At 50.4% G+C, this 24,603-nt stretch overlaps 2 protein-coding genes across 4 annotated transcripts in view; one reads left to right on the top strand and one right to left on the bottom strand.

Annotated features, from left to right (window-relative positions):
• Gtf2ird2b (GTF2I repeat domain containing 2B) overlaps nucleotides 1–12,800 on the top strand; it is a 37,317-nt gene extending 24,517 nt beyond the window's left edge. The window contains exons 11-16 of one of the 2 annotated variants that reach the window (XM_041649158.1): nucleotides 1,129–1,191; nucleotides 3,779–3,856; nucleotides 7,385–7,468; nucleotides 8,348–8,531; nucleotides 8,968–8,996; nucleotides 10,801–12,800. In XM_041649158.1, coding sequence (XP_041505092.1) covers nucleotides 1,129–1,191; nucleotides 3,779–3,856; nucleotides 7,385–7,468; nucleotides 8,348–8,531; nucleotides 8,968–8,996; nucleotides 10,801–12,374 — 2,012 coding nt within the window. In that variant the 3' untranslated portion in view covers nucleotides 12,375–12,800. The remainder of the gene's footprint in view (nucleotides 1–1,128; nucleotides 1,192–3,778; nucleotides 3,857–7,384; nucleotides 7,469–8,347; nucleotides 8,532–8,967; nucleotides 8,997–10,800) is intronic. The other variant, XM_041649160.1, reaches the window with a different exon arrangement.
• A 3,905-nt stretch (nucleotides 12,801–16,705) lies between these two features.
• Ncf1 (neutrophil cytosolic factor 1) lies at nucleotides 16,706–24,603 on the bottom strand. Of its 2 annotated transcripts, none has more exons than XM_041648910.1 (11): nucleotides 24,516–24,603; nucleotides 22,231–22,311; nucleotides 21,360–21,435; nucleotides 21,085–21,250; nucleotides 20,511–20,566; nucleotides 19,894–20,016; nucleotides 19,504–19,611; nucleotides 18,247–18,364; nucleotides 17,751–17,858; nucleotides 17,100–17,245; nucleotides 16,706–16,964 (listed from the first exon to the last, which is right to left on the bottom strand). In XM_041648910.1, the coding sequence occupies exons 1-11, from the start codon at nucleotides 24,585–24,587 to the stop codon at nucleotides 16,804–16,806; spliced, it is 1,215 nt and encodes a 404-aa protein (XP_041504844.1). In that variant the 5' UTR covers nucleotides 24,588–24,603; the 3' UTR covers nucleotides 16,706–16,803. The 2 variants fall into 2 exon arrangements, with proteins under 2 accessions (XP_041504844.1, XP_041504845.1); XM_041648911.1 differs by having other exon boundaries at nucleotides 16,706–16,922.

The raw sequence follows: 24,603 nt of genomic DNA, 5'->3' as shown, positions 1-24,603 counted from the left end.
TTTCGAGACAGGGTTTCTCTGTGGTTTTGGAGCCTGTCCTGGAACTAGCTCTTGTAGACCAGGCTGGTCTCGAACTCACAGAGATCCGCCTGCCTCTGCCTCCCAAATGCTGGGATTAAAGGCGTGCGCCACCACCGCCCGGCAATAATGTATACAATATTCTGTCTGTGTGTATGCCTGCAGGCCAGAAGAGGGCACCAGACCTCTTTACAGATGGTTGTGAGCCACCATGTGGTTGCTGGGAATTGAACTCAGGACCTTTGGAAGAGCAGGCAATGCTCTTAACCTCTGAGCCATCTCTCCAGCCCTCATGAAATCCTGTCGTACTAAGTCGAGGATAATGTCTGTGGATGTGAGCAGCTCTGTATTGTTTGATAATACTCTGTGTCCGTCCGTGGATGTGAAGAGTTTGATATTGTTTAGTAATCTGTGGGAGTTTCTGTCTCCCCTCATCCTTAATAGGGGAATCCCATATGAATTCATGATGTTTACTTTTGTGGAGACCAGGTCTGATGTAGCCTAGACTAGCCACAGACTTCCTTGTGTCACTAAGGATGACCTTCAACTTCTGATCCTTGTGCACTTCGAGCAATGGAACACAGGGTTTGGTGCATGGCAGGCAAGCTCTCTACTAACCGAGCCAAGTCCCCTGTCCAGAGATTGACCATCAGTGCCTAATGATTACCTCTGACAAAATTAAAATTCACTGTGTGTTTAGTATGTACAAAACATAATTTAAAAAAATGTCAAGGCTAGAGGCTGGAGAGATGGCTCAGCAATTACAACCCTTGCTGATCTCCCAGAGGATCTGGTTCAGTTCCCAGCACGCTCACCACTGCTTACAGCTGTGATTTCAGTTCTAGGAGACCTGACATCTTCTGACCTCTGCCTGAATTGCACACATATGTACATAGAAGCATGCAAGCGAACACTCATACACATAAAGCAAATATTTTTATAAATTCTAGAATGAAGCCAGCTGAGCTGCTGAGTGAGTCCTTGCTTTAAAACAAAACAGAACCCCAGGGTTGAGGACAGATTTGGGGGAGGGGTGGGATGGGAACAGTAAACTGTTGGAACCTGAGATTACTTAATAATGAATGTCATTTTAGACCTTTTCTTTTCAAGAGTCCACTCCACTGGTCTCTTCAGAAACAAATGAGGATCCTAAGGCCGATGTGAAAATGGAAGGTGAGTCCCCAAAAGCACTTGTGATTGTCACATGGTCAGAGTGGCTTTCGCTGTTTCTGAAATGATTTGTGTAGGATGGTGACTGAAGCCAGAGTGTGTGCTCACATTCCTGTGTGTGTTGGGTGCTGTTATGGTTTAAATGAGGCTCATGTGTTTGAATACTTGGTCCCCAGTTGGTGGAACTGTTTAGGAAGGTTTAGGAGGTGTGGCCTTGGTGGTGGAGGTGTGGCCCTGGGGGTGAGCTCTGAGGTTTCAAAAGTCCACACCATTCCAATTCTTTCTGCCTCGTGCTTGTGGATCAAGACGTGAGCTCCAGCTCCAGCACCATGCCTGCCTGCTGCCACACTCCCTGTCATGGTCATGGATTCTAACCCTCTGAAACCATAAGCTCAATAAACTCTTTCTTCTATAAGTTACCTTGGCAACAGCGTCTCATCACAACAACAGAAAATTAGCCGAGACAGATCCCATGCCACAGTGCATGTGGCGGTCAGGGGACAACTGTGGAGCTACTTCTCTTCTCCACTTTTATGTGGGTTCTGGGGATCGGACTCGGGTCACCAGCCTTGCAGAAAAAGTACTTTTACCCACTGCGCCATCTCTGACCCCCAGATATGAATGATTAATAGTTAGAATTAACGCTTGTGGGCTTGGCTTGTGGGGGTCACTGTGTGGTGTCCTCACCCTCCATTTGTGAAAAACTAGCAAGAGCGGCTGGAGCCCTTGGCCCTGGTAGTTTGACCTTTGCAACAAGAATAAAAAATGCAGTGATGACAGCTGTCTCCTTAAGGGGTGAGCCTCAAGAATCAGTCATTTCTGAAGATGTCACCATGTGTGGCATCAAGCAGAAGGGGGCTAGCCTGGCACTCGCTCAGAACGTCCTGGACAGGGCTGTGGTGCTGGAGAAACTTGCTCATGTGGCTTTTCTGGGGCTCTTTCCACACCAGCTCTGATTGCGGAGCTGGAACACAGGAAAGGAACAGTGTTCTCTCAGTCAAAGGAAGCCTTAAGCAGTGGGGCCTCAGTTTTCGCAGGGTACCTCTAAAAATGAAGAAAATATATTCTCCCAGCCTAAGAACAGCACATGCAGAGAAAGCAAGGGTCCTTCCAAGTCAGCTGTGCGGAGACAGGAAGAAAGGTTAATTCCCCTCCCGAAATGTCGGTTTGCCAAGGAAGGCGATTCAGGAGTCAAGTTAAATAATGTCGTGTCTTTTTCTGCGGTCATGTATATTTCCACAGATGTAGTGTTTTCAGATCTTTAAAGCTGTTCATTTTGATGCACAAAATAAGTAAATGCAGGTGGAGTGGCGGGAGCGTGAGGTGAGAGGAAGATAAAGCCCCTCTCTCCTGGTCATCCCGTTAAGCTGCACAGTGCAGTGCCAGTCCCTGCCACTCACCTGGCATGCTAGTACTGTCACAATGCTGCAACAGAATGCCTGCCTAAAGGGACTGCAGAGATGGCTTAGGAGTGTGCTAACTCCTGAGGACCTGAGTTTGGTTCCCAGCACCCATGTCCAGTGGCTCACAACTGCCTGTAAGTCCAGCTTCAGGGCTCTGATGCCCTCTTTGACCTCTACTGTATTCACCTGCACAAATTCCAGCATAGACACATGCTCATGCACATAAACAGATCCCAGCATAGACGCACGCTCACGCACATAAACAGATCCCAGCATAGACGCACGCTCGCGCACATAAACAGATCTCAGCATAGACGCACACTCACGCACATAAACAGATCCCAGCATAGACACATGCTCATACACATAAATAAACAGATCCCAGAATAGACGCACGCTCATGCACATAAACAGATCCCAGCATAGATCATAGACACACGCTCATGCACATAAACAGATCCCAGCATAGATGCACACTTATGCACATAAACAGATCCCAGCATAGACACACGCTCATACACATAAACAGATCCCAGCATAGACACACGCTCATACACATAAACAGATCCCAGCATAGACACATGCTTATGTACATAAATAAACAGATCCCAGCATAGATCATAGACGCACGCTCATACACATAAACAGATCCCAGCATAGACGCACACTCATACACTTAAATAAACAGATGCTAGCATAGACACACACTCATACACATAAATAAACAAATCCCAGCATAGACGCACGCTCATACACATAAATAAACAGATTCTTTCTAAGAAAACCAACAATTTAAAGGCGGAAGCGTGTCTTGTAACTCACAGTTCGAGGGGATACAGTTTTTCATGGTACAGAAGGCACAACAGCCAGAGCCTCAGGCACCTGGTCACATGGCATCCACAGTCAGGAAGCAGAGAGAGACGGATGCTGGTGCTCAGCTCGCTTTCTCCTTTTGATTCAGTCTGAGCCCCTAGCCCATGGAGCCTCAATATCAGGGTGGAACTTCCCTCAGCTAAACCCCTGGAAGCACCCTCTGAGACCTTCGGGGGTCAGCCATCCCTCTACCGCCCCACCCTGCTGCTCACTGTTCTGGAGTATAAAACATCCAGTCTGTACTTCTCATCCAAGAACGGGTAGTTTTTAGAGACTTGCTGGTCCTCTGTTCATCCTAACTCTTCTCTCTTAAGGGAACGCAAATCTGTCCAACACTGTAAACTCTGCAGCGGGCGTTGAAGATCTTAGGATTGTACAGGTGACAGTTCCAGGTAGGACAGTCATTTACTCTCATCATTTGTATCGTATTTCTTTTCTTTTCTGGTTTTGAGACCAGGATTCTCTGTGTAACAGCTCTGGCTGTTCTGGAACTCGCTTTGTAAACCAGGCTGGCTTCAAACTCAGAGATTCACCTGCCTCTGCCTCCCAAGTTCTAGGATTAAATATTTTTCTTTTTGTAAGATTGTTTTCATTTAATTGTGTGTGTGTGTGTGTGTGTGTGTGTGTGTGAGCCATGTGAGTGCAGTGCCTGTGGAGGCCAGTAGAGGGCCTTGGATCTCATAAAGCTGGAATTGCAGGCAGTTGTGAGCTGTCTTGTATGGGTGCTGGGAACTGAACCCAGCAAATGCTATTTAACCACCGAGCCCTGTGTTACAGTCGTCATTTTTGTCTTTGCAGTTTTCTAACGTGTGTTAGTCTCAACGGTGCTGCGTTTCCTACTGGTTTACCGTAACTAAAGAGTGAGAATTGGTGAGCCTCTAGTACTCTGCAGGTGCCACACACCAAATCTCAGACTCACATCAGCCAAGCCCAGGTTCAAAATCCGTTCCTACAGTCAGCTTCATGCTCCCAGGCAGTCAGAACTGGCTTCTGGTCATTTAAATCATCTTTTCTCCACATGTATATAAGCTCTGTCTGGGACCTCGGTAAACAGTCTAGTTACATGGTTACTCCAAAGTAGGAAACTGAGCTGGGGGTGGGGGCAGTATCTAGTTACATTTAATTTATTCTGTGTGTGTATGTGTGTGTGTGTGTGTGTGTGTGTGTGTGTGTGTGTAGTGTGTGGGCCTGAGTATGTGTGTGTGTATCGCATGTATGTAAGAGCCCATGGAGGTTGGATGAGGATGTCGGATCCCCAGGAATTGGAGTCACAGGAGGCTACCAGCCACCATGTGGGTGCTGGAAACTAAACCTGGATCCTCTGCAAGAGCAGTGAGCACCCTTAACCCCTGAGCCATCTCCAGCCCCATTCCCAGAATTGTTTTAATACACAGTTTTATACTTCTTGACTTTTGAGCCACACAACTGTTTTAGTTACTCAGAAGTAAAATTAGGGCTGATGAGATTGCTCAGCAGGTAGAAGTACTTAGATGGACTAATAACCATCTAAGTTCCTCCCAGGACCCACATGGTAGAAGGAGGGATCCCCTGCTCTCCACATGATACCCCCGAAATAGTTCAAATGAGAAGTTTTGAGTATTTTGTTTATGTATGTATTTATTTATTTTTGGAGACAGGCTGTGTTGTGTGTCCCTGGCTATTCTGGAGCTCACTGTATAGACTAGGGTGGCCTTGAACTCTTTTTTTTTTTCTTTTTGAGACAGGGTCTCAAGACTCAGGCTGTTTTGAACTCACAGTGCTCCACCTGCCTCTGCCTCCTGACTTTTGGGAATAAAGGCACGTGCCACCACACCTGACATAAAGATTCTATTTATTTTTGATGTGTCTTTATTTGTTTTCCATGTATGAGTTTCACCTGTGTGTATGCATGTGTACCACGTGCATGCTTGCTGCCCGTGGAGTTCAGATGAGGGTAGGAATGGTTGTGACCACCAGGTGGGTGCTGGGAAAGAAGCCAGGTCCTCTGCAAGAGCAACAGTGTTCTAGCTGATAAGTCTTCTCCCTTGCCACTCCCACCCACCACCTTTTAAAATTAATTTTTTATTTTTATTTATGTTCTGGTTTTTCTTTTTTTCTTATTTTCTTTTTTTTTTGATTTTCCCTACAGGGTTTCTCCGTAGCTTTTGGTTCCTGTCCTGGAACTAGCTCTTGTAGACCAGGCTGGCCTCAAACTCACAGAGATCTGCCTGCCTCTGTCTCCCGAGTGTTGGGATTAAAGGTGTGCGCCACCACTGCCCGGCTCTTTCTTTCCTTTTTTGTGTAGCTTTGGAGCCTCCCCTGGCACTGGCTCTACATATCTTTAGACCAGACTGGGCTTGAACTCACAGAGATCCACCTGCCTCTGCCTCCCAAGTGCTGGGATTAAAGGCACGCACCACCACTGCATGGCTGTCTTTTCTTTTTCACCCTGGAACTAGCTCTTGTAGATCAGGCTTACCTTGAACTCATAGAGATCCGCCTGCCTCTGCCTTGCAAGTGCTGGGATTAAAGGTGTGCGCCACCACTGCCCAGCTATGTTCTGGTTTTTCGAGATAGGGTTTCTCTATGTAGCCCTGACTGTTCTGGAACTCTGTAGACCAGGCTGGCCTCAAGATCACAAAGATCTGCCTGTTTCTGCCTTCCAAGTGCTAAGATTAAAGGTATGTTTACCACACCAATTTAAAATTTTTTTTTGTTTAAAATAAGAGCCAGGCATGGTGGGGCATACCTTTAATCCCAGCACTCAGAAAGCAGAGGCATGCAGATCTCGAATACAAGACCAACCTGGTCTATAGGGTGAGTTCCAGGATAGCGAAGGCTACAAAGAAAAACTCTCTCTGAAAAAGAAAAACCCACAAAACTTTAATTAAAAAAGTAGATTTTGAAGTACTGAAAATATCCCCTTCTAGTCAGTCCCAGCATCGTTTATTCTTTTGTTGTCGTGTTGCATGGTCTGAGATCTGTGCCGCGGGATTGAGGGCAGTGGTCTCATGCAGCATTGAAGGCTCCTAAACGTAGCATGAGATGGCCCAAGGCTGAGAGGGATGGATTACTGTTCTTGCAGAGGACCTGGGTTTGTTTCCCATCCCACATCTGCTCCAGGGGATCCCCTATCCTCATCAAAGGGCTCTTGCATGCATGTGGCATACACATAAATACAAATAAATTTTTTAAAGTGATATGGGGTATATTTTTATAGGGTTGTCATTCGGAAAATGATCATCTGTAATGGCTTCCATTTTGTGGATTTCCCAAACGCTTAGTTTTTGTGCTCAGGTGATTTGGGTGTCTTCGTTAGGGTTTCTGTCGCTGTGAAGAGACACCATGACCACGGCAACTCTTATAGAGGAAGACTTAATTGGGGCTGGCTTACAGTTTTAGAGGTTTAATCCATTATCGTCATGGCGGGGTGCAGGCCGATGTGGTGCTGGAGAAGTCGCTGAGAGTTCTACATCTTGATCCACAGGCAGCAGAAGGAGACTGTGTACCACACTAGGCATAATTTGAGCACATGAGATCTCAAAGCCCGCCCCCACAGAGACACACTTCCTCCAACAAGGCCACACCTCCTAATAGTGCCACTCCCTATGGGCCAAGCATTCAAACACATGAGCCTCTGGGGTCCATACCTATTCAAACCACCACAGCAGGTAAAGTGGCAACAGACATTTCTTTTTTTTTTTTTTTTTTTTCGAGACAGGGTTTCTCTGTGGCTTTGGTGCCTGTCCTGGAACTCGCTCTGTAGACCAGGCTGGTCTCGAACTCACAGAGATCCGCCTGCCTCTGCCTCCCGAGTGCTGGGATTAAAGGCGTGCGCCACCATCGCCCGGCGCCAACAGGCATTTCTGCTAATACATGTCTTAGAGGGAAAAAAAAAAACATATGAATGAGCCTGGTTTGCTTCTCCAAATTTTTTTTAGATAATGAGAAAGAGAGACTGTCCGGCATTGAGAAAATTAAGCAGCTTCGAGAACAGGTGAACTACCTCTTCAGCAGAAAATTTGGTAAGCTTCTGTCTTGTTATACATCCAAAATGTATGTATTTGTTAAATTATGTCTGTGGGGTGGGTATGTACATGGGAGTGCAGTGTCTCTAGAGGCCAGAAGAGGGCGCCAGATCCCTCAGAACTGGAGTTACAGGCAGTTGCTACCCATCCAGTATTGGTACTGGGAATCAAACTCAGCCCTTTGGAAGAGCAGTAAGTGCTCTTAACTGCTGAGTCATCTTTGCTGTTCTACAGCCCCCAAATTTGTAAACTTTACCCCCTCCACCCATTTCTGAAGCCTTGAACATTGAAAGTACTCTAGGCCTGTTCTAGTCTCTAACCAAAATGCTTTTTCTTTTTTTTTTTTTTTTTATTTTTGAGACAGGATGTGGCTAGATAGCCTAGCCTGGCCTTGAACTCAGTCAGGACATGCTTGCACTGCCCTTGAAAAGTGCCAGAAGTACAGGCCAGTGCCATTTGCAGGTATTCCCAAAGTCTCCGTAGAGTAAGCAGTCCGCGCTTTCGGCCTCCTGCTTTAGCCTCGGCCTGTGTCACGAGGCTCAGCTCAGTCATTGTTGAGTTTGGAGACAGCTTGTCACTTATGTCACCCTAGCTGACTCCTGACACTTAGACTCCAGTGATCTTACTCCTCAGCCACTCAAGCAGCAGGGATTTTGTGTGTGTGCCTCTAGGTCCAGCTCAGATGTTGACATTAACAACCAAGCATGGACAGCCTAGCATGTAATCCAAGCACTTAGGAGGCGATTGCTATGAATTCAAGTCCATTCTGGGTCACCATAGACCCTGACTCAAAAAAAAAAAGACCAAGAACAAAAAGCAGAGTTTTGGAAAAGTAAACCCCAAAGTCACCCAGTTTACACCCGCCTCTCATCACAGGGGAGGCCATAGGAGTGGACTTCCCTGTGAAGGTTCCCTACCGGAAAATCACCTTTAACCCCGGCTGCGTGGTGATCGACGGCATGCCCCCAGGAGTGGTGTTCAAAGCCCCCGGGTACCTGGAGATAAGCTCCATGAGGAGGATCCTGGACGCGGCAGACTTCATCAAGTTCACTGTCGTCAGGTGAGCGCGTCCCAGCTGCACGTGAGAACGCAACTGGACACGGGCAGCTGCCAAGTGCACGAACTCGGCCAGGAGACAAGCCGTGGGGAGCCAAATGTCCCAAGGCTTTCCCTCTCTTCTTTGACAGAGCTGTGTCTCTACTCCGGTTCCTTGTATTATTTTTTTATTGCAGTTATTTACGAGGGGCTTGTCATGGCACGTGTGTGAGGGCAGCTTGCAGAAATCAGTTCTTTCCTTCCCCCATGTGGGCCATGATTGAACTCAGTCAGGTCTCAGGCTTGGCAGCAAGCATCTTGCTGAGCATCGTGGACAGCGTCCCTTGGCCTGACTTCCGACTTTGCCTAGCATTGTGCTGATCCCACCAAAAGTGTGGAGACGCAGCTAGCTGGGCAGAATGAAAACGAGCTCCCCTTCTCTTTCCTGTGTCTCCCCGCAGACCCCTTCCTGGACTGGAACTTAGTAATGGTGAGTACTCTACGAAGTAAGAAGCGTGGTGCTTTTGGGAGTGTCTTGGCGGGCACTTGGGACAGAGTCCCATGTCTGCAGCCTGGAGCCTTCCAGTGGCACGCATGCACATTCAAGTGTGCTTGTTATGTTTGTTTTGTTGTGGGGCTGGAGATGACACCCAGGGTCTCCCACATGCCAGGCAAGCACCCTGCCTTTGATCTCCACCCACAACCCTGGTTTATATATATTTCTCTTTGGTTACCTTCTGTTTGGTTGGTGTTTGTTATTGTTTGAGACAGTCTCAGTGTGTAGCTCTGCTGGCCTGGAAACTCCCGGAAGATCCACCAGCCTCTGCTTCCTGCTTCTGGGTGCAGGGATTATAGGTGTGCATCACCACACCCAGCTGTTAGGTGTTGGGAGACATCTCATTCCTGCAGTCCGGGACTAGCCTAGAACTCATTGTGTAGTTCAGGCTGGCTTCAGACTCACAGCAATCCTCCTGCTTCCACCTCCCAAGTGCTAGATTCACACTCATGCCTGGTTTTATGTGGTGTTGGATATCATAGCCAGGGCTTCAAGCATAGTCGGCAAATGCTCTATCACACGCTGGCCCCAACTACGATTTCTTTCCTTCTCTCTTTCTTTCTTTCTTTTCTTTTTTTTTTTTTTTTTTTTGGTTTTTCAAGACAGGGTTTCTTTGTGTAGCCCTGACTGTCCTGGTACTCACTCTGAGAGATCTTAGACCAGGCTGACCTCGAACTCACTGAGATCCACCTGCCTCTGCCTCCCAAGTACTAAGATTAAAGGCGTGTGCCACTATGACCACTACACCTGGTTACCCAACTACATTTTCTTTTTTTTTTTTTTTTTTTTTTTTGGTTTTTTGAGACAGGGTTTCTCTGTGGCTTTGGAGCCTGTCCTGGAACTAGCTCTGTAGACCAGGCTGGTCTCGAACTCACAGAGATCCGCCTGCCTCTGCCTCCCGAGTGCTGGGATTAAAGGCATGCGCCACCATCGCCCGGCTCCAACTACATTTTCTTAAGATAAAGTTTCATATTTGTGTTATCAGTAACTGCTCCACTTACCTTTGTTTATTTTTTAGTTTTGGTTTTTGTTTTTTTGAGACAAGGTTTCTCTGCATAGCTTTGGAGCCTGTCCTGGAGCTCTCTATGTAGACCAGGCTGGCCTCGAACTCACAGAAATCGCCTGCCTCCGCCTCCCAAGTGCTAGAATTAGAGACATGCACCACCACTGCCCGGCCTTACCCTGGGTCTTTTGAGATGGACAACAGGTTAAGTCATATGTCACCTCTGCTTGGTCCCTACTTTAGTATTTCAAATCTCTCTTGGGAAGTTAGGTAAGGTGGCACACAGCTGTGATCTCAGTACCCAGGAAACTGAGGCAAGAGTTCTGCTAGGAGTTCAAGGCCAGCCTGAGCTACAGATTAAGGCAGTCTCAAAAAAAAACAGAGAAAGAGAGCCAGGTATTGTGATGCAGGCCTTTAGTCCTAGCACTCAGGAGGCAGAGATGGGCGGATCTCTCCGAGTTTGAGGCCAGCCTGGTCTACATAGTGACTTCCAGGACAGCCAGGGCTATATGGAGAGATTCAGAGAGAGGCTGGGCGTGGTGGCACGTGCCAATAATCTCACGTTCAGGAAGTGGAAGCTAGAGGATCAAAATTCAAGGTCTCCTACCTAGTTCTTGGCTGCCTAGTGAGTTTGAGGCCAGCTGAGGAGGTATCAGGATACCCTCTCTCAAAAATACAAGAAAACGGGGTAAGGAATAGGGAGTTGCGAAGTCACCTTTCCTTGTCTCTGTAAAGTGGGAAAACGGAAGATAGACCAGGAGGGCCGAGTGTTTCAAGAAAAGTGGGAGCGAGCATATTTCTTCGTGGAGGTGCAGAACATCCCCACGTGTCTGCTCTGCAAGCAGAGTGTGTCAGTGTCCAAGGAATACAACCTGCGCCGCCACTACCAGACCAACCACAGCCGGCACTATGACCAGTACTCGGGGCAGGCGCGGGACGAGAAGCTGCAAGAACTGAAAGCGGGGCTGCAGAAGTACCTCGTGGGGGCCTCGGACATCGTGTGCCCCGAGCAAGCGTTCTCCAGCACAAGTCCACCTGCCAACCCCATGGCACCGCCCGTGGAAGACCTGGCCGGGAACATATGGAAGACAGTCCGACAGAAGATCCGGTCGTTTGTGGCATACTCCATTGCCATCGATGAGATTACAGATATCAACGACACCACCCAGCTGGCCATCTTCATCCGCGGTGTAGATGACAACTTCGACGTGGCCGAGGAGCTTTTGGACACTGTGCCCATGACAGGCGCCAAATCCGGAAATGAGATCCTTCTCTGTGTAGAGAATAGCCTCAAGAAGTTCAGTATTGACTGGTCCAAGCTGGTGAGCGTGGCCTCCACTGGCACCCCGGCCATGGTGGACGCCAACAGTGGGCTGGTGACGAAGCTCAGAGCCAGGGCGGCCTCATGTTGCAAGGGGGCCGACCTCAAGTCCGTGTGCTGTATCATCCACCCCGAGTGGCTGTGCTCCCAGAAGTTACGGATGGGCCACGTCATGGACGTGGTGGTGGACTCAGTGAACTGTATCTGCTCCCGTGGCATGAACCACGGTGACTTCACAACGCTGCTCTACGAGCTGGACAGCCAATACGGTAGCCTGCTGTACCACACATCTCTCAAGTGGCTGGGCCGGGGGCTGGTCCTCAGGAGGTTTTTCGAATCCCTGGAGGAAATAGACTTGTTCATGTCTTCCCGGGGCAAACCCGTGCCCCAGCTCAGCTCCCAGGACTGGATCCTGGACTTGGCCTTCCTAGTGGATATGACAACACACCTCAACACGCTGGACGCCTCCCTCCAAGGCCATTCACAGATGGTGACACAGATGTACGACTTCATCCGGGCCTTCCTAACAAAACTGTGCCTCTGGGAGACGCACCTGGCCAGCAACAACTTAGCCCACTTCCCCACGCTGAAGTCAGTTTCCCAGAGTGAGAGTGACGGGCTTAACTACCTACCCAAGATCGCGGAACTCAAAACCGAGTTCCAGAGGCGGCTGGCAGATTTCAAGGCCTGGGAGAAGGAGCTCACGCTGCTGAGCTCCCCCTTCTCCGTCCAGATCGACAGCGTGCCTGAGGAGCTCCAGATGGAGGTGATCGACCTGCAGTGCAACACGGCGCTCAGGACCAAGTACGACAAGGTGGGCGTCCCGGACTTCTACAAGCACCTCTGGAGCAGCTACCCCAGATACAGGCTCCACTGTGCCAAGATGCTCTCCATGTTCAGCAGCACCCACATCTGCGAGCAGCTCTTCTCCATCATGAAGCTGAGCAAGAAGGAGGCGCAGTGGGGCTCGGCACAGGTAGCAACCTGAGGGAGGAGAGGGCCGGGGCCTGACATCCCGGTACTGGAAGGTCGAGGCAGGAGGATCTGAGTTTGACTTTACCATCAGCCTGGGCTATATGTATCAGTATCGAGACCCCAGAGAAAGTGCTGGAAGAGATACAGAAGGAGTGGAAATATGGCCGCTGTTCCCCTGTCCCCCCATTATGTGGAGACCTAGACTGTCCCAGGCCTAAGAGGTTGTGAGATGAGAGCAACCGACTGTTAAAACCTCCCGGTTCAATGGGATGAAAGTCCCTCTTTGAATTGTAACCCCCCTAGTTTGCATATCACACCTGTTCAGATGGTATTTGAAGGAGTTCAGCATAACTGAGGTGTTTCCGGTGTTTGGTGCCTTTGTTCCTGACCGCCCCTATGTGGTTCTTTCACGTAATACAGTTTGTAATAAACCCACTGAAAGATGTGTGTGTGTGGAGGGGTGTTCGCACATACGGGTGTCTCGCCATTTTACCAGCTTGTGACCTGTGGTCTAGTAAGCTCCTGAGTTTAAGGACAATTGTCTGGAGACACTGTCCCATATTCTAGATTTCCTGTGCCTGGAGAAGATCAGAGTAACTAACAAGGATTTAACAGACAGGTAAGTTGAGGCTTCAAGGCCGTCATCGCCTTCTTCCTTTCCCCTCTTCTTAGTCCATCTTCTCTCCTCCATCCTTCCTTTCTCTGTCCTTCTCCCTCCTCCTCTTTTAAGACAGAACTTCATGATGCAGACCAGGCTGACCTAGAGACCAGACCCTCTTGCCTCAGCCTCCAAAGAGCTGGGATTACAGGAACACTCCATGGCGTCTGCTCCAGAATCCTTCTCTACCGTGGACTGTGATGTGGGACCCTGTGGGGGCTGACAGGCACTTCCACTGTGGGTGAGGATGGACTATGGGTGGGAACATAGTTCTTCAGTAACTATGGCAATGGCATGACTACGGAGTTGTGTGGCAGGGTAAATGGGAAGGAACTGGCTTGGGCACTCTTTTGTTTTTTAACATGTATTTGTTTTGTATGTGCTTATGTGGGTAGGCTGTGCGTTTGTGTTACAGCGCACATGTGGGGGTCAGAGGACAACTTGTGAAAGTCAGTTCTCCTACTACATGAGTCCCAGGGGTTGAACTCAGACCATTAGGCTTGGCAGCAAGCGCCTTTACCCACTGAGCCATCCCTCCATTCCCACGGGGAGCTGGTTCTTGATTTGCTGCTGTTTCTTCAGATCAGGCATTGATGTCCATCAGTCAAAGGATAAGGAGAAGTGGCCCAGATAAATCCATCCCAGAAGGACACACCCACCTAACTAGAGTAAATCCAGTTCATACAGTACACATACAATGTGGTCCAGCTAGCTAGGCATGGTAGCACACACCTGTAATCTCACACTTGGGAGGAAAGGGCAGGTGGGTTTCTGAGTTCTGGTCTACTGAGTGAGTTCCAGGGCTACACAGAGAAACCCTGTCTTGACAAAAGAGAAGCTGTTCAAAAAACTATGTGTTCATAGGCCCACGCTAGTGAGGCCCCAAATAGCCTCTGCCTCCTTCCTATGGATTTACCCTAAGGAAACTGCCAACATCCCCTGGGCTGTGGACTTGTGTCTCTGGATTTCATGCCCAAGGACACTGGAGTAAGCGCCGTACTGTATGCACACTCAGGAAGACAGACGGCCAGCAGGCGGTGATGTCTGACTGGCTGGCAGCTCTCTCTAGGGCTTCCCTGCACACACAGGCCTTTGGCCAGAGACACTAAGGCTGGTACAGGCAGCATCAGCAAGATCAGAAATACAAAAAACCAAATGGAGGGGGATGTGCACCGCTGGAATTCCAGCACTCAGAGGTGGGGACAGGGTGATCAGGGTCTCAAGGTCATCTTCTACCACCTAGGGGATTTGAGGCTACCTGACCTGACCTGCATGAGATCCTGAATCAGTACACATGAATTCATGTGTGCGCATGTGTACACACACACACACACACACACACACACACGAGTGCATACCTGTCCAAAGAGGAGTCATTTAATCAGGACTTTAGCTTAGGGGGAAAAAACAACAAAATTGGAATCCCGGCAGTCAGAAGCCTGAGGCAGAAGGATCAAGGACAGATTGGGATACATAGTAAGACCTGTTTTTCAAGAAGAAAAGTGAAGAAAGTATTTCATATTGTATTTTTTTTTTGCTTTGTGTTTTTAAGCAGTATTATGTGTGCCTGAGTGTGTGTATGTTCAGCACATGGGTACAATAGCCCTTGGAAGTCAGAAGGGGGCATCAAATATCTCTGTCTCTCTCTTTCTCCCTCCCTCCCCACTGAGGCAAGCTCCCTTGGCCTCTTTATCCACTCCCTTCTTCCGAAGAGGCTGCTCTCTGCCTATCCACCCCTTCTTCCCTCTCCTCCCCTCCCCCCCCCCCCCGCCCTGTATATCTCCCTTCCTTCCCTTTACCCTCCCAATATCCTCTTCCTAAATGAAACTTCATACTCCCCAAGCTCCTTCTGTATGATGCATGATGTATTCTGTTTCCCGCCCACGGACCCCCACCAGCTCTGGGACCTGCCAGGGTCTCAACTCAGGCCAAAATCTTACAGTTAGTGTTTCTATCACTATGACAAAACGCCATGACCAAAAGCAAGTTGGGAAGGAAAGGGTTTGGCTCCAAATCATTATTCAATACCAAAAGAAATCCAGGCAGCAACCTGAAGGCAGGAACTGATGCAGAGGTCATGGAGAGATGCTGCTTACTGGCTTGTTCCTCTTGGCTTCCTTAGCCAGCTTTTTTTTTTTTTTTTTTGGTTTTTCGAGACAGGGTTTCTCTGTGGTTTTGGAGCCTGTCCTGGAACTAGCTCTTGTAGACCAGGTTGGTCTCGAACCTTAGCCAGCTTTTTATAGAACCAGGACCATCACCAGCCCAGGGATGGCACCACCATGGATTTGGTCCTCCCACATCAATCACCAATTAAGAAAATGCCTTACAGCTTTTTGTTGTTGTTGTTTTCTTGTGTTTTTCTTTTTTTTTGGGGGGGGGGAGGTCTTTTTCTAGGCAGGGTTTCTCTGTAGTTTTGGAGCCTGTCCTGGAACTAGCTCTTGTAGACCAAGCTAGCCTTGAATGTACAGAAATTCACCTGCCTCTGCCTCCCAAGTGCTGGGATTAAAGGTGTGTGCCACCACCACCACCTGGTGGTTTTTGTTTTTTCAAGACAGGGTTTCTCTCTGTAGCCTGTCCTGGAACTCGATCTGTAGACCAGGCTGGCCTTGAACTCATAGAAATCCACCTGCCTCTGCCTCCTGGGATTAAAAGTGTGTACCACTATACCCAGCTTTACAGCTTGGTTTTATGGAGGCATTTTCTCTTTTATAAATTATTTTTCAATAATTGATGTTTTGCCTGCATATATGTTTGTGTGAGGGTTATTGGATCCCCTGGAACTGAGTTACAGACAGGTGTGAGCTGTCATGTGGATGCTGGGAATTGAACCCGGGTCCTGTGGAAAAGTAATCAGTGCTCTTAACTGCTGAGCCTTCTCTCCAGCCCCATGGAGGCATTTTCTCCATAGAGATCCCTTCTTTCAGCTTGGTTTGGTTAAATTGATGGAAGACTAACCAGCACAGTTTTTTTGCATTTGGGAAAGGAACCACCTGTCGCAAAGTCTTAGGGACATGAAAGCAATGACCGTGGTGGGTACTGTCCACAAATGAACTGCTGCTTTCGGTCATAGCCTCCAGGACCCTCTATGCTAAGATTACACCTTAGGGTGCAGTGGTTTGAGACAGGGTCTCGCATGATCTCAAATTCACTACGCGGTCCAGACCGACTTTGAACCTGGCAGCATTTTCCTTGCCTCTTGGTTCTGAAATTACAGACATGAGCCTCTGCCTTGACCTCCCAGATGCTGGACCACAGACACAGCCGATTATAGGATGCAGGGGATGGGTCAGCTGGAAGCTGTCCACAGACCCTAGGGCAGTGCTTCTCAACCTTCCTAATGCTGCGACCCTTAATCGCTCCTCATATCGTGGGCACCCCCAACCATAAAATTTTCATTGCTGCTTCATAACTGTAACTTTGCTACTGTTGTGAATCGTAATGCACATATCTGTGTTTCCCCGTTGCCCTAGGCGACTCCTGTGGGTTGAGAACTGCTGTCTCAGGGCCTCACTGAAGCACTTGGCCTGCTGCAAACTTGTTCTTGGCCAAGACTAAAGCAGCATGCAACCAGACCTTTCTCTGATCCTGCCACTACCCCAGCAGCGCTCACTGCCCCCTAGCAATACCCCTGGAGCGAAGCAATACCCCAGTCCCGTCCTTGACTACAGAGTCTCAGTTCACTCCAAACAACATTTATTAAGGCAAGGGAGGAACCTCTGACCACAGCTATATACAAGTATATACAGGGGTAGGAATGGGACGCCTTCTAGAGGCTGCAGCGCCCTCACAGGGCAGACGCCAGCTTCCGCTTCGTGCTCTCTGTGCAGCGGTGCAGGATGAGGTCCGCGCTGGGTCTCGGGGGCACTGCGGGCTGCGCCTTGCTGTGCTGAGTCGACGGATTGTCTACCGGAATGTCAGGACCATTAGAAGCTCTGCTATCCAGCCCTAAGCAGACAGTAACGCGCCATCCACCCCACCCAACCCCGTTAGGTCTAGTCTGCCTAGGGTTAGGGGGATGGGATGGCATTTATTAGTTGGTCCCGCCCTCCAGCCCTGGCCCCGCCCTCTTCTGGCACTCACTCTTTGTGCCTTGCGCACTCTGCGGCCCAGGTCGTGCTGGGCGACGGTGCTGCTGCAGGAATCGGACACTGTTCCGGCGGTAGGCGTCCTGGCTGAGGCGCTTCTGAGAACGCTGGTGGATGCTCTGTGCATTTCGGATGGTCGACCTGGCAAGCAGGATGGAGGAGTCAGTGGCCCTGAATCCCTGTCCCCGGCACGCGGGGTCCCTGGGATCCCAAGCCTGGCCTGAGAAAGGGTGAGGAGAGGCGATGGCACCCTGAAATCCTAAGTCTAACCCCAGCAAGTGGGTGCAGAGGAACTGTGGCACCCCCTCAGGTCCTAAGCCTGTATTTAGCAAATGGAGTGCAGGCAGGAAAATCTGCAAGAACTGTGGGTATCCCAGATCTTTTCCTGTCCCAGAGCCCAGGCCTGTTGCCCACACCTGCTCTGGCCATCAACATGTCCTTACTTTGGGACTTCCCAGGCCTCACTGACCATCCCAAAGGCCTCTAAGCATCAGCAAGCTCCTCACTACCTTGCTCCTACCTTCCTCTCCATCCGTGCCTGCCACATCCAGCACCGGTGAAGGCACAGCACTAAACCTGCCAGGACCCTGTGGCCCTCCCTCAGGCCTGCCCAGTCGTGGCAGTGGGGGAAGGGCGGCTCTCTCACCTGCGTGGAGGTGCCCCACGGCCTCTGATCTGCCTCTGGGCCTGGGTAATCTCCTCCCCAGCCTTCTGCAGATACATGGATGGGAAGTAGCCAGTGACTTCTCCTTTCCTGCAAGATGGGCCACACTGGAGGCTCAGGCAGTCAAGGGGGTGTGCTCACCGAGCTGGAGGGCTTCAGAGTGCCTCAGCCATGGGGACCAATGCAGGCTAAGACACTTCAAACATTCACACCCAAAAGGGCCAGCCTGTTTCCTTATCTGTAGCGACAGAAGTCCTCCCCCCACCCCCAGCCCCAACCCGCCCTTCTGAGTCTGGGCAGGAAGTCAGGTGTGGATCCTGACATTGTGTGTTGTGACACCTTTAAGAGACTCTGTCATTTTTCCTTCTTGATTTGGCTTTTGTTTGTTTGATTTCCTTTGTCAAGTTAGCTCAGAGCCCAAGTGAGGTCCCCAAGACCCAGTCAGGTAGATGTGTGCAGGGGGAGAGGGATCTCCTACCTGATCACCCACCAGCCATCCAGAAGCTTATGAATGACCTCAATGGCTTCACCCTCCAACAGGGACACCTCATCCTCTTCCACAGCGGTGTAGGCTTTGATGGTTACATATGGTTCACCTGGTCCACGGAGGGTGCACCCAGTGAGGTGAGAGTTTACTCAGCTCCCGGCGCTCTGCTCCCTCCTCCCCAGGTGCTAGGCTTCTTCCAACTGTTCAGCCACCACCACAGCACACAAAGTCCCTCCTTTGTCCCCTCAGATCTTTTCCTAGGTCTTCCCCTCTAGGTTTTTGTTTGTCCGTTTCGAGACAAGGTTTCTCTGTGTAACAGTCCCAGCTATCCTGGAATTAGTTCTGTGGACCAGGCTGGCCTCAAACTCAGAGATCCACCTGCCTCTGCCTCCTGAGTGCTGGGATTAAAGGGTTCACCACTTCCACCTGGCTCCTCTCTAGGTTTTTAAAGATTAAACAGTGTAAGGAAGGGACCAAAGGTTTGCAACATGCAGCGAAAGAACTCCACTGGTGAACCACATCCCAACCCTCACTGTGGGATTCCAGGCAGGTGCTCTACCACTGAGCCATACCCCAGTCCCTCACTGGGGGATTCTAGGCAGGGGCTCTACCACTGAGCCACACCCCAACCCCTCACTGGGGGATTCTAGGCAGGTGCTCTACCACTGAGCCACACCCCAGCCCCTCACTGGGGGATTCTAGGCAGGGGCTCTACCACTGAGCCACACCCCAGCCCTTCACTGGGGATTCTACAATATTTTTGTAGCAGGGCATCCCCATGTTGCTGACTGGGCCATGCTCTGCAGCCTGCCTATGCAGCCTTAGACTTGAGCATCTCCTGCATGAACCTCCTGAGTAGCTGAGGTGACAGGTGTGCCTCACCACACCCAAGTGGAATTTCACAATCTTTAAGCATGACTAAACAATTCTGCTTTCAAACGCAGTAGAGGCCATTTAAGTCCTGGAATTGCCAGCTTCTCCCTTGGGCGATGATGACATTCCCCCAGGAAGCGTGCCTTCCCAGCCTGAGTTCAGCTTTCTGTTCCCCATCCCTTGTACCTTGTACCAGCCTCCACCTTGCTCGCACGGTCCCAGATGTCTGCTCCTCCCTGGCCCTCTCTGCCTCCTATTTTTCTGACCAACAACATTACCAAGCTAAAAACAGAGAAATGCTGGCTTCTTCATGTCCCCGTACCCCTTCCTCTCCTTCATCCCACACCTCATATTGCCTCAGAGGGCAGGGAGCACCTGCGTAGTTGGGATCCGGGTCCTCTGCCTCATCGGGACTGTCAAGGGGCTCCAAGTAGGATGCGGGGACCCAGCCTCTCTTTGTCTTCATCTGGCAAAACCACCAGCCTATGTCATGAGCACAGAGAGACGAGTGAGGGATGGTGCCCGGCAGCCTTCTTCAGCCATGAGGGTGGTGGGAACACAGAAGGGAATACCGGATGCACATATTCAGCAACATCCCCAAACCCGGGGACACGAGCTCAGAGCCCTTCGCCATGTGCAGGTGGGACAGCACCCCTAACTACAACCCAGGCATGGGATTGGCCTGAGCTGGAGGCCAAAGGCTGCTAGGGCCTCTGCATGGAACTCAAGCGTGCATCACCCCAGATGGCGGGTGGGGGTGCTGACCGCTCTCGCCTTTCTCCACGACATCCACCACATCTCCGGTAGCCACAGTCATCTCCGTGCGGGAACTCTTCTCATAATCAGCAATGGCTCGGTAGGTTTGAAGGATGATGGGGCCTGTGATGTCTGCACAGGGGAGAGGACCGGGTGAGCAGACACAGCAGGAGGGCGTCCCTTGTTTTAACTAGGCAAAGATGTGCTACATTTGTTTCTGCTGCAGAATAGTACTTAACTGTGGAAAGGTGTGTTACATTGTTTATGCTGCATTTGTTTAACGATGGATGTTTTGTTCTGGCCTCGAACTCACAGAGAGATCGGCCTGCCTCTGCCTCCCAAGTGCTGGGACTAAAGGTGTACACCACTGTGCTCAGCCCTTTTTGTTTTACGAGCTACAGTCTTACATCCCCAGGGTAGCTTCTAGTTCACCCTGAAGACAAGGGTGACCTTGAACTCCTGCATTGGGCTGTGGTGGGGAAGACACACCCCAACCTGCAAGGTGACCACCAAAGCTCCTCCTATTCAGTGTTGTTCTGTCCCCACCCACCCCACACTCGAGGTCCTTGATGACATCCATAGCTCCTAGGTGCCCCCACCCCCTGGGCACATGCAGCCCCTCTCACCAGCTACGTTATTCTTGGCATCTTTGGCAATCAGGTATGTCTCTGGCTTCTTCACCCTGGAGAGAGAACAGGCAATACACAGCCGACACTCAGCTTCCCAGCAGAAGGGGAGGCTTTAGGTTAGACCAACAGGAGGACTTCCCCAAAGCAAAAGGAACCAGGAGAAAGATGTTTAGCACAGAGAGAAGCTATCCACTGGCCTAGGCCTGGGAGGTGGGGGTGGAGCACAGACTGATTTAGGAATGAGGGGTTGTCTACACAGCCGGACTTAGAAACAGGGCAGAGGAAGCATACTGCAGACCCTAGGGAGATGGCAAAGGCCTTCTCCACTAGCTAGATGGAGCTGTTTTGGCCTGGGAGGGGCTCCCATCAGCTCTCTGGTGGGGTAGGGAGCTTCTCCTGCCTCCAGCATGCCCCATGGCAACGTGAGCTTGTGTAGATGCAGCGTTGGCCACGTCCCAGGCTTTGAGCATATGTGCCTGTGGGTCAGTCCCTCATCCTCTCTGAACTTAGGTCTCCCCACCCTCTGTGTATCCTGTCCTCCTGTGTCCTCGCTAGGGAGGTGGCAACTCACTGGCTGTCCGAGGGCAGCTTCAGGTCATCAGGCCGAACTTTGAAGAAGTCCAACAGGTGTGGGCAGCGGGAGATCTTGACGGGCAGTCCCATGAGGGCATTGAAGTACTCGGTGAGGGTGCCCTGGCGGCTCTCAGCGGCACGCTGCCCATCAAACCATCTGGGTGCTGGGTGGGGCCACCAGAGACGCGTGAGTGTGCACACAAGGTCAAGTCCAAATGGACGTGGGGAGGGGCCCTGGGGCAGGGGACCGTGCTGAGGCTCAGTCCTGCTCACCCGGGAGGTGTGGGATGACTCTGTTCTCCGAGTGGATCTCGCCCGCCTCAATGGGGAACATCTCCTTTAGCGTTTTCTAGATAGAGGAAGAAGGGCTGGGGCACCGCGGCAGAGTGTTTACCTAGCTTGCGTGAAGTCTTGGGTCCCACCCTGAGCATTGCATAAACTCGGTATGGGGGTGCAGTCCTGTTACCCCAGCACTCAGGAAGTGAGGCAGGAGGATAAGAAGTTCAAAGTCATCCTGGGTTGTGTAGTGAGTTTAAGGTTAGGCTAAGATATGTGAGAAAAAGCAGGGAGGGGAGGTGTTCCAAAAGATCCAAGTTGGAGCCATTCATAACACCCCTGGGAGGGCAAGCCATTGGCTCCACACAGGCCGGCCTCTGCCTAACACACATCTTCCCCCACCTCTGTTTACATTGTCCACAGTGCTGCCTGTGGACACCCCAGGCCAATCTTGTCCCAGTGCCTTTGCATATAAAATATTGTCTGTCTGTCTGTCCCCCCTCTGTCTCTGCATGTCAGTCTGTCTGCCTATCTATCTATCTATCTATCTATCTATCTATCTATCTATCTATCTATCTTTATTTTTTCCAAGACAAGTAACCCTGGCTGTCCTGAAACTCACATTATAGACCAGGTTGGTCTCGAACTCACAGAGATTCTCCTGCCTCTGCCTCCTGAGTGCCAGGATTAGAAGCATGTGCCACCACTTTCCAGCCATTTATTTAATTCGAGACAGGGTCTCGCTATGTAGCCCTGGCTAGCTCTGGAAGTCACTCTGTAAACCAGGCTGGCCTCTTTAGACACACAATGAGCTGAAGGCCCACAAAGGCAGAGCGGTAGCCGAGGCTAGCGCATCCGCAGCACTCACATGGAACTCGTAGATCTCCGTGAACTTCCTGTAGACCACCTTCTCCGACAGGTCCTGCCACTTCACCAGGAACATGTACACCTGGGGGGCATCAGAGCACAGAGGGGCATTCAGCACCCGCGGGTACCATCTGTGCCCCGGGGCTGCCTTTTAGCCTTGGATGGGAGCCTAAGGAGTTGTGGTGAGGCAGTGTTTGAGGGGTAGCCTGGGTTCTAGAATGGGCATGAACTTGGGGGACCCTTGGGGTAGCTAAGTGCAGCTTTGAGAAGCAAACCAACGTGGTCAGCCTCTGGTGTGTTTGAAAATTCATGTTATTTATTCAGTGTGTGTGTGTGTACACGTGTGAGTAACGTGTGCCATAAACTGCAAAAAACAACTCGTGGGACTCAGTTTTCTTCTTCCACCCCCAGGTTCTGAGGAGTGAGCTCAGATCGTTGGACATGGCGGCTAGTCCCATTCCTTGCTGAGTCATCTCATCGACTTTTTGTTTCTCTTTTTAAAAATGTATATGGTGATTGACTTGCATGTATGTCCATGGACCTATGCATGAAGCCAGACAAGGACATTGAATCCCCTGGAACGGGAGTTACATCTGGCTGTGAGTCATCACGTAGGTGTAGAGAATTGAGCCCTGATCCTCCGGAAGAACAGCCAGTGTTTGCTCGCTTTCTCTCTCTTTTCTCCTGTCAGTTCAGGGGACTGAGCCAAGGGCCTTATGTACACTATTCAAGTGCCCTAGCCATAGTCCCCAGCTGGGCTTCCTATGTGGCTCCTCAAAGGACAGGTGCGAGAAAACTTGTCCCCACTGTACTAACAGAGGAGGGACCTTTAAGAACAAAGCGGGGCCAAGGGATAGAAAGATGGCTCATCACAAAGATAGACCATGGGAGACAGCATTGGCAACAACCCTAGGGTACCCAGCACCCACACTGGGATTCACAACCACCTATAACTCCCGGTCCAGTGGGTCTGGCGCCCCCTTCTGGCCTCTGGGGCACTGCACATACCTGATTCCACATACATGCAGGCGAAATAGACAAAATAAAAATAAACGTTTACTTATTTATTTATGGGGCTTAGTGGGAAGCATTCAAGTATTTGGGGGCTACATAAGGACAGAGACAGGCTGGGCTACGTAATATGCCGTCTCAAGCAAATAATTGATAATACTAGCTTTGAAAAGAAATGATTTCTGTAACAGAGAAGGGGGGGGGTCTTAAAAACAGTATGATACTTGAAAGAAACCAAAGATAAGACACATGGGGTAATGTGACAGCTATCACGAGAGAGATGGAGACAGATGTCTACAATCCCAGCATTTGGAAGGTGAAGTGGGAAGCTGGCCCTGAGTTCTGGCTATCCTAAGCTACGTTGTGAGACTCTAAAAATGTCTCTGGGGGTTGGGGAGGAATGGAAGACATGAAGGAAACACCTGGAATGACCCCAATGCTCTCTTTTGGTGTGGCTTTGGTTTACAAAGTCTCTCGCTTATTCTGGAATGACTCAGAATATTTATATTTAGGGAGGGCGGGCAGAAGGTAGAGAACTTAGCACTGTGTGTCCTAAGTGTCCCACACGAGCTCTGCACAAGTACCAGGTGCCCCTCCTCTCTCACCCAGTGATGGAGTCTAGATCCACAGGGAGACATTTCTCCAACTCAGCTCCCCCAGAGCAAAAGGGACACTTTCCCCCTTGTGGTGATGTCGCCTCCTGAGGAGCTAAACTCTAGTGTGACCCACATAGAAGGAGAGAGACAAACCGCTACAGCCTGCAGGCCTCTCCTCGCAGGGCCTCTCCCTGTGCTGACCAGGCAGGAGGTTTCCTGGGAGGAGCGAACCTTGGTGCTAAGCACCGGAAACACACACACACACACACACACACACACACACACACACACACACACACAGTGGTGGCACGTGAGCAGGGATGGGGCTCAGGATGGGAATGAGAGGGAAGCAGTTGAGAAGGGTGCACAGGGGTGTCTTCCAGGGATGGCGGAGCCCTCTGTGAGCACCCAAGTGAAGCCTGAGGTCCAGAGACAAGAATCCCATGCCCATTTTAAAAAAAATCTAATAATAAAAAAAATCCCATGCCCAAGAGGTTTCCTTCCCCTCATATCCTTCCCTGGTCTTCCTGTCTCATATTCTTCCCTGGTCCCCCCCCCCCATATCCTTCCCTGGTTCCCCCACCCCATATCCTTCCCCGGTCCAGGTGGCCTTTGGGTAGCACCAGGAAGACAGCCTTGTCTCCACTGTGTGCTTCTGCAAGGCACTCGGGCTACTCACATAGTGTTGGCTGGGAGCAAAGCGCTTCTCAAAGCCCAGGAGGGCGATGTGACGAATGAAAGTGTCCCCCATGGCTGGGCAGTGAGTG

Source organism: Microtus oregoni, unplaced genomic scaffold (genome assembly GCF_018167655.1).
Source record: "Microtus oregoni isolate MIOR12 unplaced genomic scaffold, Mior012 000003F_ref0000135, whole genome shotgun sequence".
NCBI classification, from domain to species: domain Eukaryota; kingdom Metazoa; phylum Chordata; class Mammalia; order Rodentia; family Cricetidae; genus Microtus; species Microtus oregoni.
The sequence above is the reverse complement of the archived record's forward strand: the minus strand, read 5'-3'. Positions and strand labels throughout refer to the sequence as shown.